This window comes from Amblyomma americanum, chromosome 9, assembly GCF_052857255.1.
Source record: "Amblyomma americanum isolate KBUSLIRL-KWMA chromosome 9, ASM5285725v1, whole genome shotgun sequence".
Classification (NCBI taxonomy): domain Eukaryota; kingdom Metazoa; phylum Arthropoda; class Arachnida; order Ixodida; family Ixodidae; genus Amblyomma; species Amblyomma americanum.
In genome coordinates this window covers 146,882,961-146,895,460 of record NC_135505.1, presented here as the reverse complement: position 1 = coordinate 146,895,460, position 12,500 = coordinate 146,882,961, and the positions used below count along the sequence as shown (strand labels likewise).

General features: G+C 51.2%; 2 protein-coding genes across 6 annotated transcripts in view; one reads left to right on the top strand and one right to left on the bottom strand.

Annotated features, from left to right (window-relative positions):
* The window catches only part of LOC144104789 (protein kinase C-binding protein NELL2-like), a 73,648-nt gene extending 72,547 nt beyond the window's left edge, over window positions 1–1,101 (top strand). For all 5 annotated transcript variants that reach the window (XM_077637975.1, XM_077637974.1, XM_077637971.1 and 2 more), the window contains one exon: window positions 32–1,101. In XM_077637975.1, coding sequence (XP_077494101.1) covers window positions 32–101 — 70 coding nt within the window. In that variant the 3' untranslated portion in view covers window positions 102–1,101. The remainder of the gene's footprint in view (window positions 1–31) is intronic.
* Window positions 1,102–5,849: 4,748 nt separating this feature from the next.
* LOC144104788 (uncharacterized) lies at window positions 5,850–11,654 on the bottom strand. The gene is made up of 3 exons (XM_077637970.1): window positions 11,394–11,654; window positions 7,689–7,830; window positions 5,850–6,325 (listed from the first exon to the last, which is right to left on the bottom strand). The coding sequence occupies exons 1-3, from the start codon at window positions 11,530–11,532 to the stop codon at window positions 5,980–5,982; spliced, it is 627 nt and encodes a 208-aa protein (XP_077494096.1). The 5' UTR covers window positions 11,533–11,654; the 3' UTR covers window positions 5,850–5,979.
* Between the last annotated feature and the right edge of the window lie 846 nt (window positions 11,655–12,500).

The window sequence follows — 12,500 nt, the reverse complement described above, 5'->3', positions numbered from 1 at the left end:
GACACCATGTCTCTTTTCTTCCCCGACGCAGGACGGCCACCTATGCTGCCTGTACTCTGCTGACTGCCTTGGCCACGATAGCCCCAGCGTTTCCCAGCTGAGGTTGTCCGGCTCATCCCGTCCCTGAGAGAGACACAACACAAACCTTTGTACAGCGTTAATTTATTAACCCCCGTTCCCAGTTCCCACGTGTAACTTATTCCCCCCAAACTCCCCCTGCCCCCGTTGAGAAATCAAACTCACACAACTACACTCTCTCTATGCCCGGGAGGCGCACACATTCCACCAGATCTCAGCGACATTCCTCGCGCGCACTCGCCTGGCATTGTTAGCAACGAAGCCAAAGAAAAAGAAAGCTCTGTTGAACACGCGCAAGAGATAGGTCTATCTATATTATACATATTATATATAAATATATATATATTATAAATATATATATACTATTATGAAAGGTATACATACACGCGCTGTGTGTGTGCATGTTTGTGAGAGGAAGAGCACATACACTATGTGCGATGCAATGTACATTCAACTCCTCCGGGTAGCCACCCGCGAGCGAGTAGCGAGGCCTTAGCGTGACCGCAGGCATGTTGCGTGTGTTATGTACTGTGTGCGTGCTTGTGTGTGTGTCCGTGTGTAAATAGGTTTTCTAGTCTCGTCGACAGCGAAACCCCTGGCGCGTTCGGACGAGAGACCTGCCAGCAGAATACCTCAAAGCCTCAGCCGCCGCTGCTGCCGCCGCCACCAGTGTTGTGGGGCGGGTCTTACCACAGACCCTGCCCCACACAGCAACAACCCTTTAGGTGCTTTTTGTATACACACACAAAGAAACACAAGCTTCGTTTTTATAATATACATACTACACAGTATATATATATATATATGTATATATATATATACATATATAGGCGCCTCCTCCTTTTTATTTGGCGGCACACCTAATGTGCTGGAACGCCAGGAGCCCAGACTGGGCATGGTGCAGCGCTCGGCGAGCTATAACACACACACAGCCCTGCCTTTTTCTCCCTAGTCGTTTTTTTCGCCTCACCCCCCTTTTCCCTCCCGTTTTATTTAAATAAAACCCTGGTTGAACGCCGCCTGCGTGTTGTCGTGGTCTGCTTTTCTATTTAGTCAGATGCCTTCATCTTCTCGGAGGGCTATTACACTTTCACTGGTGTAGGTGTGGATGTGTTGAAAACACCTGCTTTCTGATAAATTTTCTTTTTGCACTAACTTGACTGCAACATTTCCGCTGCATGAACTTTTCTTGTTTATTACAAATCGGACTAGTTTAAGACAGTGCCAGCGGATTGCTCTTGACACCTAACCCTTTGGCGTATACAGTACGATCCACACTTTGTGGCTTTAACTCAGGATTGATGTCTCCTTTATGGGCACATTTTGAACTCCCATTGTCAGTCATGGTTCCGTCCACCAAGGCTACAGGACGACCTTAGGTGCCCTAGTGAGGCTGAGGAATTCCAAAAATTCTTGTGTTGTATTCCTTCACGTATCATCTAGTGAAGCAGTACTAACTGTGAACGATTCTTTCTAATTACTACCTATAATAACGACATTGCGAACGCATAAGATTGTTACTCTGGTTTCTAGCACTTGCACCCCGGTGCTAAGGATTGCCACCACCACGTAGTACAGCCATTGAAACGATCTCCGCGGTGGCACCAGATGGTGATACTTATCCGCGAGGTGTCCGAAAATCCGGTATCTCTCGACCAATGATTGCGCGTGCACTATGCAGTGAATCTTCCATTGATTACATCTTTGCACAACGTGGCGATGTAACCAGCATATGTCTTACTTCAGTTACCACATGCTGTTACTCGGTGTCCTGCGTGACTGCACAGAACACACGAGTGACTAAAGGTAAGTTTCCCCAGAAACTGCATTTCGTTAATGGCTACAGAATGTAGGTCAGCACGCATACATTCCTGCAGTGGAATAATCTAGCCATAGCTTGGATTAGACGGAAAATTTTTCATTAAATTTGAATGTTTGTTTCAAATTTCAAATAGGATATTCCCTTGCAGTGCGGATAGCACTTGACATATCACCACCCAGCCTGAAAAAGAGTGCCTACTGAGCAAGACTTGAGGTTTATGCTGTGCAGTCCTGGTTTTTTGCATTGATATGTGGATGGACAGTTCTGTAGGCCTACCAATTACAAAGCAGTCGTTCTGAATTTGAAAGAAAATGTGCTGTAGTGAAACACCACTGGGATATGCTTAAATGGACTTGGAAGGGGGGGGGGGGAATGTTCAGCAATATTCCTGCTTTATCTGTTTCATAATTCTTTAAGCCTTGCTTTCATTTTTCTTCATCAAAATTTCCTTGCATTATGAAAGTAGCTGCAATTCATTCTACTTCAGTGCATGTTTACTTGCCTGAAATGTTCTAAGAACTCCATGCATATATTGTACGCTGGACCTAAACGTTTCGGTTGACAGTGCAGCGTTTTCGGCTGAACTCTGGCATTCAATATAGCAATCAAACTCTGTACTAAACGTTGCATACCTTTTTCTGATACAGATGGCAGAAATTTTATACCTTTCTGGGCACACTGCGCCTCACTACAATGTCTTAAAGAAAAAAAACCCGGGTTAGCTCCCCACTTGACGTCGTGCCACTACAGTAATGTAACAAACGTGCCAATGGTAGTCTAGTCCTGCTATTGCTACACTCGCTGCTGCCCGCAGTGCTATCGGCAGTAGCATCATCACCTGTAAAATGTCCAGAGATAAGGTGGCTTCATAATTTCACTGTCGACAGCTTTGTTGGTAAAAATTGCATCTCTGCCGAAGTGGTATAGCCTACGCCCAGCTCCAAGGCCCTACACAACGAGAACACTAGCAGAGCGTGGGTGTCGATTGTTTCATGTTCGTATCGTAAATTGCGCAATCAAACATTTGTACAAAACGATGTGCAAAACGGCACCAGCTGCTTTCCCTCTTTATTTCCCTCCCCACCTATGCTCAAATCGCTGGAGCCAGACTTTACGCACTGTGCTTGAGAGCCTAGAAAACGGGTGTTGGAGGAATAAAGTCGTAAAGGGCGAGGCTCGTTCGTCGCATCTAGCTCCGATTTCTGGATGAAGTTGATACGGGCCGCTGTAAAAGAGCGCACCCAGCGGCGCTTTCTTCGCGAGTTGTCCGTTTCGGTTGCCTTCGCGGAGCAGCACGCGGGTCACAACACTTCTCCGCATTGCAGGAATGTCTTGAGAAGAATGCGTACGCTGGTCCGAAGCCGTTGACGATGGCCGACGGAAATTGTTTTGCGCTGCTTGGCACTGGGAAACCAGCGGGATCCCGATATGGTTCAGCCCACCAAGATCAATGACGAACGGTTTTAGCCATGAGGCCCAGCTGCGAAAACAGAATCTAAACTGCAGCCCAAGTGAAACCACGCATAGAGAGATGACGCACTCGCAGTGGGGCGTATGCAGTGAAGAGGCTGCAACGGGGGAACTTCAATGCGCTTGACAAGTGTGGAGGCGAAGCACGGCGCAGCGGATCGTTTACCCCATTTTAATGCGAAAAGCATTACACGCCCCAGTGGCAACGAAACCGGGCGTCGGCGTTGATCACCAGCGGGTACGAACCAGACCGCGGCGGCCGCGTTTCGATGGAGGCGAAACGCTAAGGCGCCCGCGTGCTGTGCGATGTCAGCGCACGTTAAATATCCCCAGGTAGTCAAAATTATTCCGGTGCCCTCCACTACAGCACCTCTTTCTTCCTTTCTTCTCTCTGTCCCTCCTTTATCCCTTCCCTCGTGGAGCGGTTGAGGTGTCAGCCGATATGTGAGACAGATAACGCGCAATTTCCTTTTCCCCAACCAATTTAAAAAAAAAACTAATTTACTTTCAGATGGCGAGGTGAGCACGCAATCCATAAGCGACAAAAACCGCGTTGCTTCTTGAACAAAAGTAAACCTAGTATATGCGTTGCCTTATGGCTATGCTAATGAGTAGGCGTTCATTAGAAAAGAAGAGAAGAAAATTAAAAAAAAAAGGATAAAGGGAAATAAATTTTTTAAAAATGTTTTCGCATTAAAAGCACGCAAGTAGCTTCAAGTGCCCTCCACAGTTTTTCAGCCAATAGGGTAGCGTCAGCGCCAAACCACGCGCTGAAGCTGACGAATTGTCCAGGCAAACGCTCCGACCAGTCCCCACTTCCGGCGGGATAAGTCGCACAGCACACGGGCGCCTTTGCGTTTCGCCTCCATCGAAACGCGAAGGCCGCCGCGGTCGGGTTCGAACCCGGGAACTCCGGATCAGTAGTCGAGCGCCCTAACCACTGAAAAGGAAAGAAAAAATGAAACTTGCCACTTCAAGTGCCAATACAGGCGCATGCTGGGTGGTGCCTATTCGAATGAAGAGTAATACAAGGTGTTTCACCTAGAGCTTTACGCAATCTTTAAATACAGACTCTAAGTTAGAACAGCCCTTGTTTCGACATAGCATTGTCAGCGGTGTACCACAACAGAATATAACCAAAGTGATAACTACCATGCTGGTTAACAAATATTCAAGTAAACGTTTTGATAGGCGTGTAGCCCACCGTACGCGGTTACGGCGCTTGCAGGAGCTTGCAGGCAAAGCAGCCTCTCCAGTGCAGGTAACTCGACCAAATTACCAAAATTTGTTACAGCTACAGCGCCGAGGGTTACCGCGTTTTCGAAATCCTAAAAACTGATATGGATGTTAATTGTGATGGGCTGCACGTTTCTCAATGATTAAGGAGCCTAGGAATAATAGTTAAAAAATTGACTATTCAATATTAGGTAGCCAGCATGGTAGGTAGCACGTGACCTGCATTTTGCTTCTTCCCGCTAACATTTAAAACTTCCTTCTCTTGTCTCACATTTTCTTCTGTTCTTGGACGTGCTTACATACTCTTATGGTGACTTCCAATCGCAGAGTTGGAGCACTTCTGGAGCAACGTTTCCTGCTCTTTTCGGAGCAACTGTATTCCAAACGCAGATCTGAGGCGCGGATCGCGTCTTCCAATCGTAGACAGGGAGCTGTTGCCGAGCCGAGATTGCTCCGTGGAGCAGTCGGGACTGCTCCGCCGAAATCGGCGGATCCGACCGGAAGTTTGCGTGACGTTCTTTTTCAGCGGCGATAGCGGCGCCCTACATGCTCTGGCCAGAGCAAGTGTACTCCAATCGCAATTTCAGGTCGCGCGCTCTGCGCCGGATTCACCATTAGTTGCGTAACAGCGCCTGCGTTGTCTGCCAGCATCTGTTTCGTCCCGTTGCTTTCTTACGCACAAAACTGCCAGCCTCAGCTGCTTTGTCGCACTCCCTGCTCTCTATGATGCATGGGTATACGCGCCAGCGTGAAATACTACGCGGGTTGGCTTGACCTTCATCATCGAACCATGTTAAGTGCATTAATGCAATTGCCTTTAGTAGCGCATGATCTTTGAACAGACGTGATGCGCTATAAAACTGATTAGATGAGCTGCTTTGGCTCGTTGACGAAAGCTAGAGTTTTACATGACGTAGACTACAGCGTAAAGGAAACACGAAACACAGACAGGACTGCGCAGACACGCACTTGTCTCCGTCGTCCTGTCTGTCTGTCGTGTTTCCTTTGCGCTGTATTTTACTCGTGAACGTTCACGAACTCGCCCAACTTTCGGCTTAACTTAGACATTTACAATCACTTGCTTTCGATGAACCGAGCTTGTATATTCCTCGCTGAGGGCAACTGACTGTGCACTCTCGGTTGCACTCAGCTGTCAGTCCTCGAAGTCACCAAGTAGCTCACTTCGGTCCATTCTGGTTTATAGTGTGTGTAAAGCCAATGCTATAGTAATGAGGAATGCGCGTGCAACTCAACAGCCACTTTATTTTCATTCCTAGTCAAACAAAAACAAAAAAAGCTACAGGTTTCTGCCGGCTGATGAGTGGGTGCTCGCTGAAGCCATCTTCTTTCTCGTCCTCCGTAAGGTGCACCGTCTACGGCTCTCCGAGCGCGGCCTCTCCGATGTTCTCGCCAAACTCCAAGTTGTGCAGTGTCTCCAGCATCTTCATCCTGGCGATGCTTCGTTCGCGGGGCAGAAGTCTCTTGAGGCGCGCCGCCAAGCTGAGGCAGAAGAGCTCCTCGGGGTCCGAGGAGAGCTCCTGCGCCGCCAGGTGGTGCGGCATCACGGCAGCCGGCCGCATGGCCAGAGCCCAGGGTTGAGCTGGTGCTGCTGGCGCCGCCGCCACAGCCGCTGCCTCGCGCATTTCGGCGTCTTCGCCGGGCTGCTCCTGTTTGACTTCCTCATCGGCCGGGGAAGCCGCCTTCAGCGCCCAGCGCCTCCTGCGAGGAAGAGGCGTGGCAGCGAGGGTGTAGCACGCACTCAAACTCGGGTTGACAGAGTGCGGTGTTAAAGCGGCTTTTGGCCCGTAACCGCTAAGTTCCGAGTTCGACCGCTGGCCAATCTAACTTGCTTCCGCCAGCCGCCCACAGCGCATGCGCATTAGCGGCAGCGCTGCACACTGTGCTAAGCCGCCTCAAGAAAAGCAATCCAGGTTTAGGACACTTAGGAAAAAAGTGAAGTACCGACATCTCATATCCCCTCCTGTATGCTCGTCCGCCGCGTGACGAGCGAATGTTTTTTTTTTACTTATGGTTTTAGTTTTTCGAATTGATGCCGCGATGGTGACGACTCCTGCACTTCGCCGTCCCCATAATCATCGGCGCAGACCTGTCCACTGCAAGGTAAAGAGCTCTTCTATTCATCTACAATCAACCGTGCAGCCACGCTATGTCCCCGCACTGTTCCTGACCTCATCTGGCCACTGGACTACTACTCGCCGCCCATTGTTTACCTCCTCCCGTAATCAACTCTGTTGTCTGTCCTCCGCGTTACATGTTTTGCCAACGTCCATTTCCCTTGTAAGAATTACGGAGGACTGCATTTATTCAAAAAGCCGTGGTGCACGAGCGGAGGCTGACAATTCGCGGCCTATTATTTGCGGAATCTCTGAGGAAACACCGCCACAGTGTTAATATTCAGCGTCTGGCCCACTTCGCTTCAAAAGAAAGGATAAAAAAGATTCCACTACAAAACATGCTGTCATAAACCGTGGTCGCGGCAGACATAAGACCGTGCTGATTGGCGATGAAAGCCGGCATACGACGACGTGTATTATCGGGTACACGTGTCCAGCGCAGTGCCGGCTCATATGGGCATTCGTACTGCGTCACCTTGAGACCCTGGTGTCGGCAGTGCACGTGACGGGTCCATGTGCGGTGGAAAGAGCGACCGCCCTCGAATCCAAAGAAAGAAAGAAACGTTACTTATCTGATGGCGTACGCTCTTTGTGACGCCTTATCAGAATAGCCACGCACACACTGTGGTGCAGGCTGACTTGTCGATTACTCTTCGTCAGCATCGCTTCTCGGACCAGGCGAAAGGAAAGCAGCGCGAACGCTACCAGACGCACACCCCCTGGGTCCGCGAAATGGACATGCCGTACGCAGTCGGTTGCGTGCCACCCCGCAACGCAGAGCTGCAGTGCAAGTCTGAGCGAGTCGCGCTTCGTGTAGGTTTGTGCGGACGGTAAAGCCTGGCAAAACTGAGTGCTCGCTTAAATGGCCGCTGAGCCACGTCGCAGTCGCGCGAAGTTGTGCTTGTGACGCGAAGGCGGGCAGGTGTCGCCCTGCACACAACACTCACGTTCGCGGCCTCAGGAAGTCATCGAGGAAGCCGAGCTCCCGGTCCAGCACGCTCCACTGCCCCGTGACGTCGGCGCGTCGGCGGTTTTTGCGCTTGAGGTACGTGTCCCGGATGGTGCGCCACCGGGTCTGGCACTCCTCCACTGCGCCAGGGAACGCACGGTTTGGGGTGAAAACAACCGTGCCTTTGTCGCGTTTAGGGGCACCCCACGATTATTATATAGCTTTCGTGAAATCAGAAACTGCTCTTCCAGCGGATGGTGCTGCCAGGCGGATGGTGGTGCGCTGGGGCTCAGGGTCCGGGCTTCTTAGCAGGGTCTCCCAGACTTCTCTCTATCAATAAATACTTCCTACGCGTTGTGTCGACAATTAGAACTAGGCGTTACGGTAAACATTAGGTTTGCAGCTGTTTCGAAAGGGGTTGAAGTTATTCAAAGCCCTCGTGAGAAATGCAAACCACATAATGTATGGTCACGGCGCCTGCAAACAATGCGAAGCAAGTTCCTTCGCCCCGTATGTGCTTCCCGGTAAGGATTACGGTTGCGTTTTCATGTCGCTGTCGTAAGCAAAAAAAGCCAGGTTTAAAATTGAATACAAACAGGACATCTCCTTTGAAATCGGGCATACAGCATAAAGCTCAAATACATTTCACTTGTCTCTGGTTTCTCTTTGTAGAGCCACGTGTGTGAATTTTCAAGTGACGTCGCAAAGGGTGTCCTTGTACAGCTTCGCTGTCCAACCACCTTCGCAGCGTGGATTGGATCCTACCGTAGCGTAGGGCAGCTTTCGCTCCGAAAATCTTGCTAGCCGCGGCATCTGCCATCGAAACCTGAAGCGGCTAGCATGTACTATGCCGTGCCGTAGTGGAGGGCTCAAGAATAATTTAGACCACCCGGTGATCTTAAACGTCCACTAACATTGCAGAGCTAGCAAAAGGGCTCCTTTTGCATTTCGCCTCCATCAAAATGCGGCCGCCGCAGTCGGGTTCGGACCCTGTGATGCGGCTCAGTAGACGACCGCCGGCCCTAACTACTGAGCCATCGCGGCGGGCAAATTTATCTGGAACCCTGCAATACGACGCATCTCTCTGGGGTCCAGTTCGTTTTGATGGAGGCGAGACACAAAATGTGACCGCGTGCTGTGGGATGTCAGTGAACGTTGAAGGTTCCCTCGTGGTGGAAATTATTCCGGAGCCCTCCACTACGGCACATCTTTCTTCTTTCACTCCCTCCTTCTGCGCTTTTTTCACGGCGCGCCACCACGGCGGCTCAGTGGTTAGAGCGCTCGGCTAATAAGCCGGAGCACTCGGCTTCGAACCCGGCCACGGCGACCGCGTCGCCATGAAGGCGAGACGCGAACGGTGCCCGTGCGCTGCACGATGTCAGTGCAAGTTAAAGATCCGCAGAGAGTCGAACTTATTCCGGGGCCGTATACGGATCCTCTTTCTCTCTTAAAACCCCACAATTTATTTCATCTATCCCTTCATTCTTTTCTTCACTGCGGTGCTCAGGTTCCACAGGAGAATGCAGTTTTCTTTTCTTTGCTCAAAAAAATTTCCTGTTGCGTGTCGCGACCTCGTGCTAAAAAAAACCCAAGCTGGGTAGTACGCTACACGTGCCGCCCCTGTTCCCATCAGCACCAGCAAAAATATTGGTTTTGAGGGAAGGGAAGGGTTTGCAGCTGTCTCAATTCTCAGTGGACACCTCAGCCATGCTGTGGGGGAAGGAATGGAGGAGAGATCGAGCTAAATATGGAAGAGAGTGCCACTGCAATGGAACGACGCATAAAAGCACCGTGTAGCGGATTGGTCCCGATAAAATTCGCCCACCTTGGATTCTTTTTTTCTGCACTCACACGGCATAATTTACGGATTTCTTTTACGTTAGGGCTTCACCGAAACACAACCGCCGCAACATCAGTAACTTAGTAATGTCGAAATAAATGCCTCAGAAACAATCGAAAGAATGAAAATCCCAGGCTTCGAGTTGTGCCGCGAAGCCACGAAGTGATGGCATCAGTTGCATTGCGTTACCCATGACAGCGTCAATTCCCAAGCCCGCTTCGACTGCGTTTAAAGAGCTGGCGCACTGTGAAGACTCCCGCTATTAGCTATAGGCCACGTGGTGTAACATTCTCGTTAAAACGAAGGGGAATTAACAAGCGTTTGTAAGGAAAGGCGCAACACCTTATACGGCGGAAAGGAGTGAAGGAAGGAAAATAGAAAGAGGCGTTGTAGTTGACTCCGGAATAATTACAGCCATCCGGGGTTCTTAACGTGCGCTGACATCGCCCAGCATTAAGCCTCCATCGAAACGTGTCCGCCGCCACCGAGGTTCGATCCCGGGTCCTGGTGTTAAGCACACTAACGCCGTAACCGGGCATTCGGTTATGGCATATCGGGGAGACCGACGGTGAAATCGATGCCTTTTAGGAGAGTGCTACCTCACATGTCTATAGCTGCAAGGAAGTCGAAGGCAACTGAAAGAACGGCTGAACTGAACGGTTGCTTTGGCATTACGTAGCCTACGCGGGGCACGTAGCCAGTAATTTTTTCTATATCGCCGCAAATATTTCTCTCACCCAAGCCCCAAGAGGTTGCGCGGAGGCAACTCCAAACGAACACTTTCCCTAACCCCACGATGTATACCCACATAGACCCTGTGGTCTACTCTCCCTCCCGTAAACTTTGTGGCCAACATGGCAATCTATCCCACATACTCTGGGCTTGCTCTCGAGACTCCCTTTCTGGAGGTTTGCAGCTCTCGAATCCAGAGCAGTGGGAGGCCGCATAGCTCAGCTCCGTCTCGGACACACACCTCAGGATAGTGACAAGAGCCCTGGTTGTGACAAGAGCCCTAGAAGTCACCGAACGCGAAGGGCTCATGGCCATTTGATGGGGCTATAACCCCACAGCATCTGCTACTTTTGCCCACGAAAATAAAGGGCTCAGGGGAATTGTTACGTTGCACTGCCAAAAAAATAACTGAGGGGAGAGGGTTGGGTTAACTTTGCGGAGTTGCTCGGGGCCCATAAAGCCCATGGATACGTGCCGGGCCTAGGCCTCTTTTAGTACCCCAGCCACCGTCGGCCGATTAAGTGCGACGGCGTGCAGTCGTGAGAGGAAAGGCGTCCAGCACAGTAATGGGCGAGGCAGCAAAAAGCTAATACCGCTTCGAGAGAGACTACAGCCTTCGAGGAACAGACCTGACGTGGCAGTGGCAGGGTTGGACCAGGTGGAGCAGCTCGTGGATCTAAGGCACCAACAACAAGGACGCCGAGACCATGCAACCCCACGCGGCAGCTTGTCGCGAAGACACTCCGGCTATGAGCCCGCAATCATCGGTACGACACTCGTTCCCGGCACAGCATCCTCAATGACGCGAACAGCAGAAACGCACGATCATCCAAAAGACACGGCGTCCTATAGGCACAATCAGCTGTACCATCAGCACGGCATGCTAGGGAAGCTCATGGATCAGCACGCCAAAGGAGCCTAGGGAAGCTCAAGGCTCACGGCAATACGTAAAAGGAGGCCGATTCCAAATCGTACGGTGGTAGCGACTCCGTATAATACGCGGGTCGAGGCCAAGCGTCTGCGACGAAGCCAGCTGCGAGGTTGCAGTGCACCTCCGCGGACACGTAAGCGTTCGAGACCGGAGCGCGAGGCCGGCGGTGTGTGCGGGCAACGCATCATGCAGCGGCTCACCGGTCACATCCAGCGCGGCGGCGATTTCCATCCAGGCAGCCTCCCGGTAGCCGGCCTCTTTGTGCAGCTTGGAGTGCTGGTCCCAGAGCTGCTTGTGCTTCTTCACCTCCTGGACGAGCTTTTCGTTGAAGGAGGCCATTGCGCGGACCCGATCGAAAGGCAAAGCGCGGCACTGATCGTTGTCGTCGGGCTCGAGCTTCGGAGCCGCGTGCGAGCGTCTTCCTCGTCTTTTGCGGTGATGACTGAGACAGCGCGCTGCCCACCAGAGCGCCACCTGGAGCTCACGCGGGCGCCGCACGTGCGTAAGCAGCGCCGGCATGCACGCGCACCCAGCGCCGCCACGCTGACTTCTTTCTCTACGATGTTCGTTGCTGCGGGTCGTGCGGAAAGTCCACTCCAAGCCTTCGTCTGTGGACTGCGGATACGTACTTTATCCTCTATGGGGGTTTAACGTCCCAAAACGACTCAGGCTATGAGGGACGTTGTAGTGAAGGGTTCCGGAAATTTCGACCACCTGGGGTCCTTTAACGTGCACTGATAACGCACAGTACACGGGCCTCAAAAAGTTTGCCTCCATCTAATACGACCGCCGCGGCCGGGATCGAACCCGCGTCTTTCGGGGCAGCAGCCGAACACGATGACCACTCAGCCACCGCAACAGCTAGTGGACAGTGGGCTTAGGGGGCGTACTGCGAAGCGCTATTTTGAACGCGTCGTTGCAACGTCTGTCCGTCCCTGCGCGCTCTTCCCTTGTTGACGGTTTCCTTTTGGCTGCTCAGTAATGCTCGCGTAAACGAACAACCGTAACGTCCGTAGCGCGATGTGGACGCGCCAGTTTTGAGATATAGATTGCTAGTTTTAATGCGAAAGTATTACACAGTTAAAGCCCGATTTAACGAAGTGTTGAGCAGCCACGAGTTATTTCGTTAAATCGGGAAATTGGTAATTGTGCGACATTTTTCCACCCTTCGAAATCTGAAATTATAACGCAGTGTCAGCGCACACACTACGTTGAAGATCCCGAGCTGGTAGAAATTAATCCGGAGCCCTCCAGCACGGGAGCTTTTTCTTCCTTTCTTCTCCCAGTCCATCCTTTATCTTTCCCTT

What these genes read in the sequence shown, in the direction of transcription:
- LOC144104788 (XM_077637970.1), bottom strand. Translation starts at nt 11,532, where the DNA reads ATGGCCTCCTTCAACGAAAAGCTCGTCCAGGAGGTGAAGAAGCACAAG. An exon ending in CGCCGCGCTGGATGTGACCG is followed by an intron (nt 7,831 to 11,393) that starts GTGAGCCGCTGC and finishes TCCCTGGCGCAG; the next exon opens with TGGAGGAGTGCCAGACCCGG. An exon ending in GACTTCCTGAGGCCGCGAAC is followed by an intron (nt 6,326 to 7,688) that starts GTGAGTGTTGTG and finishes TCTTCCTCGCAG; the next exon opens with GAGGCGCTGGGCGCTGAAGG.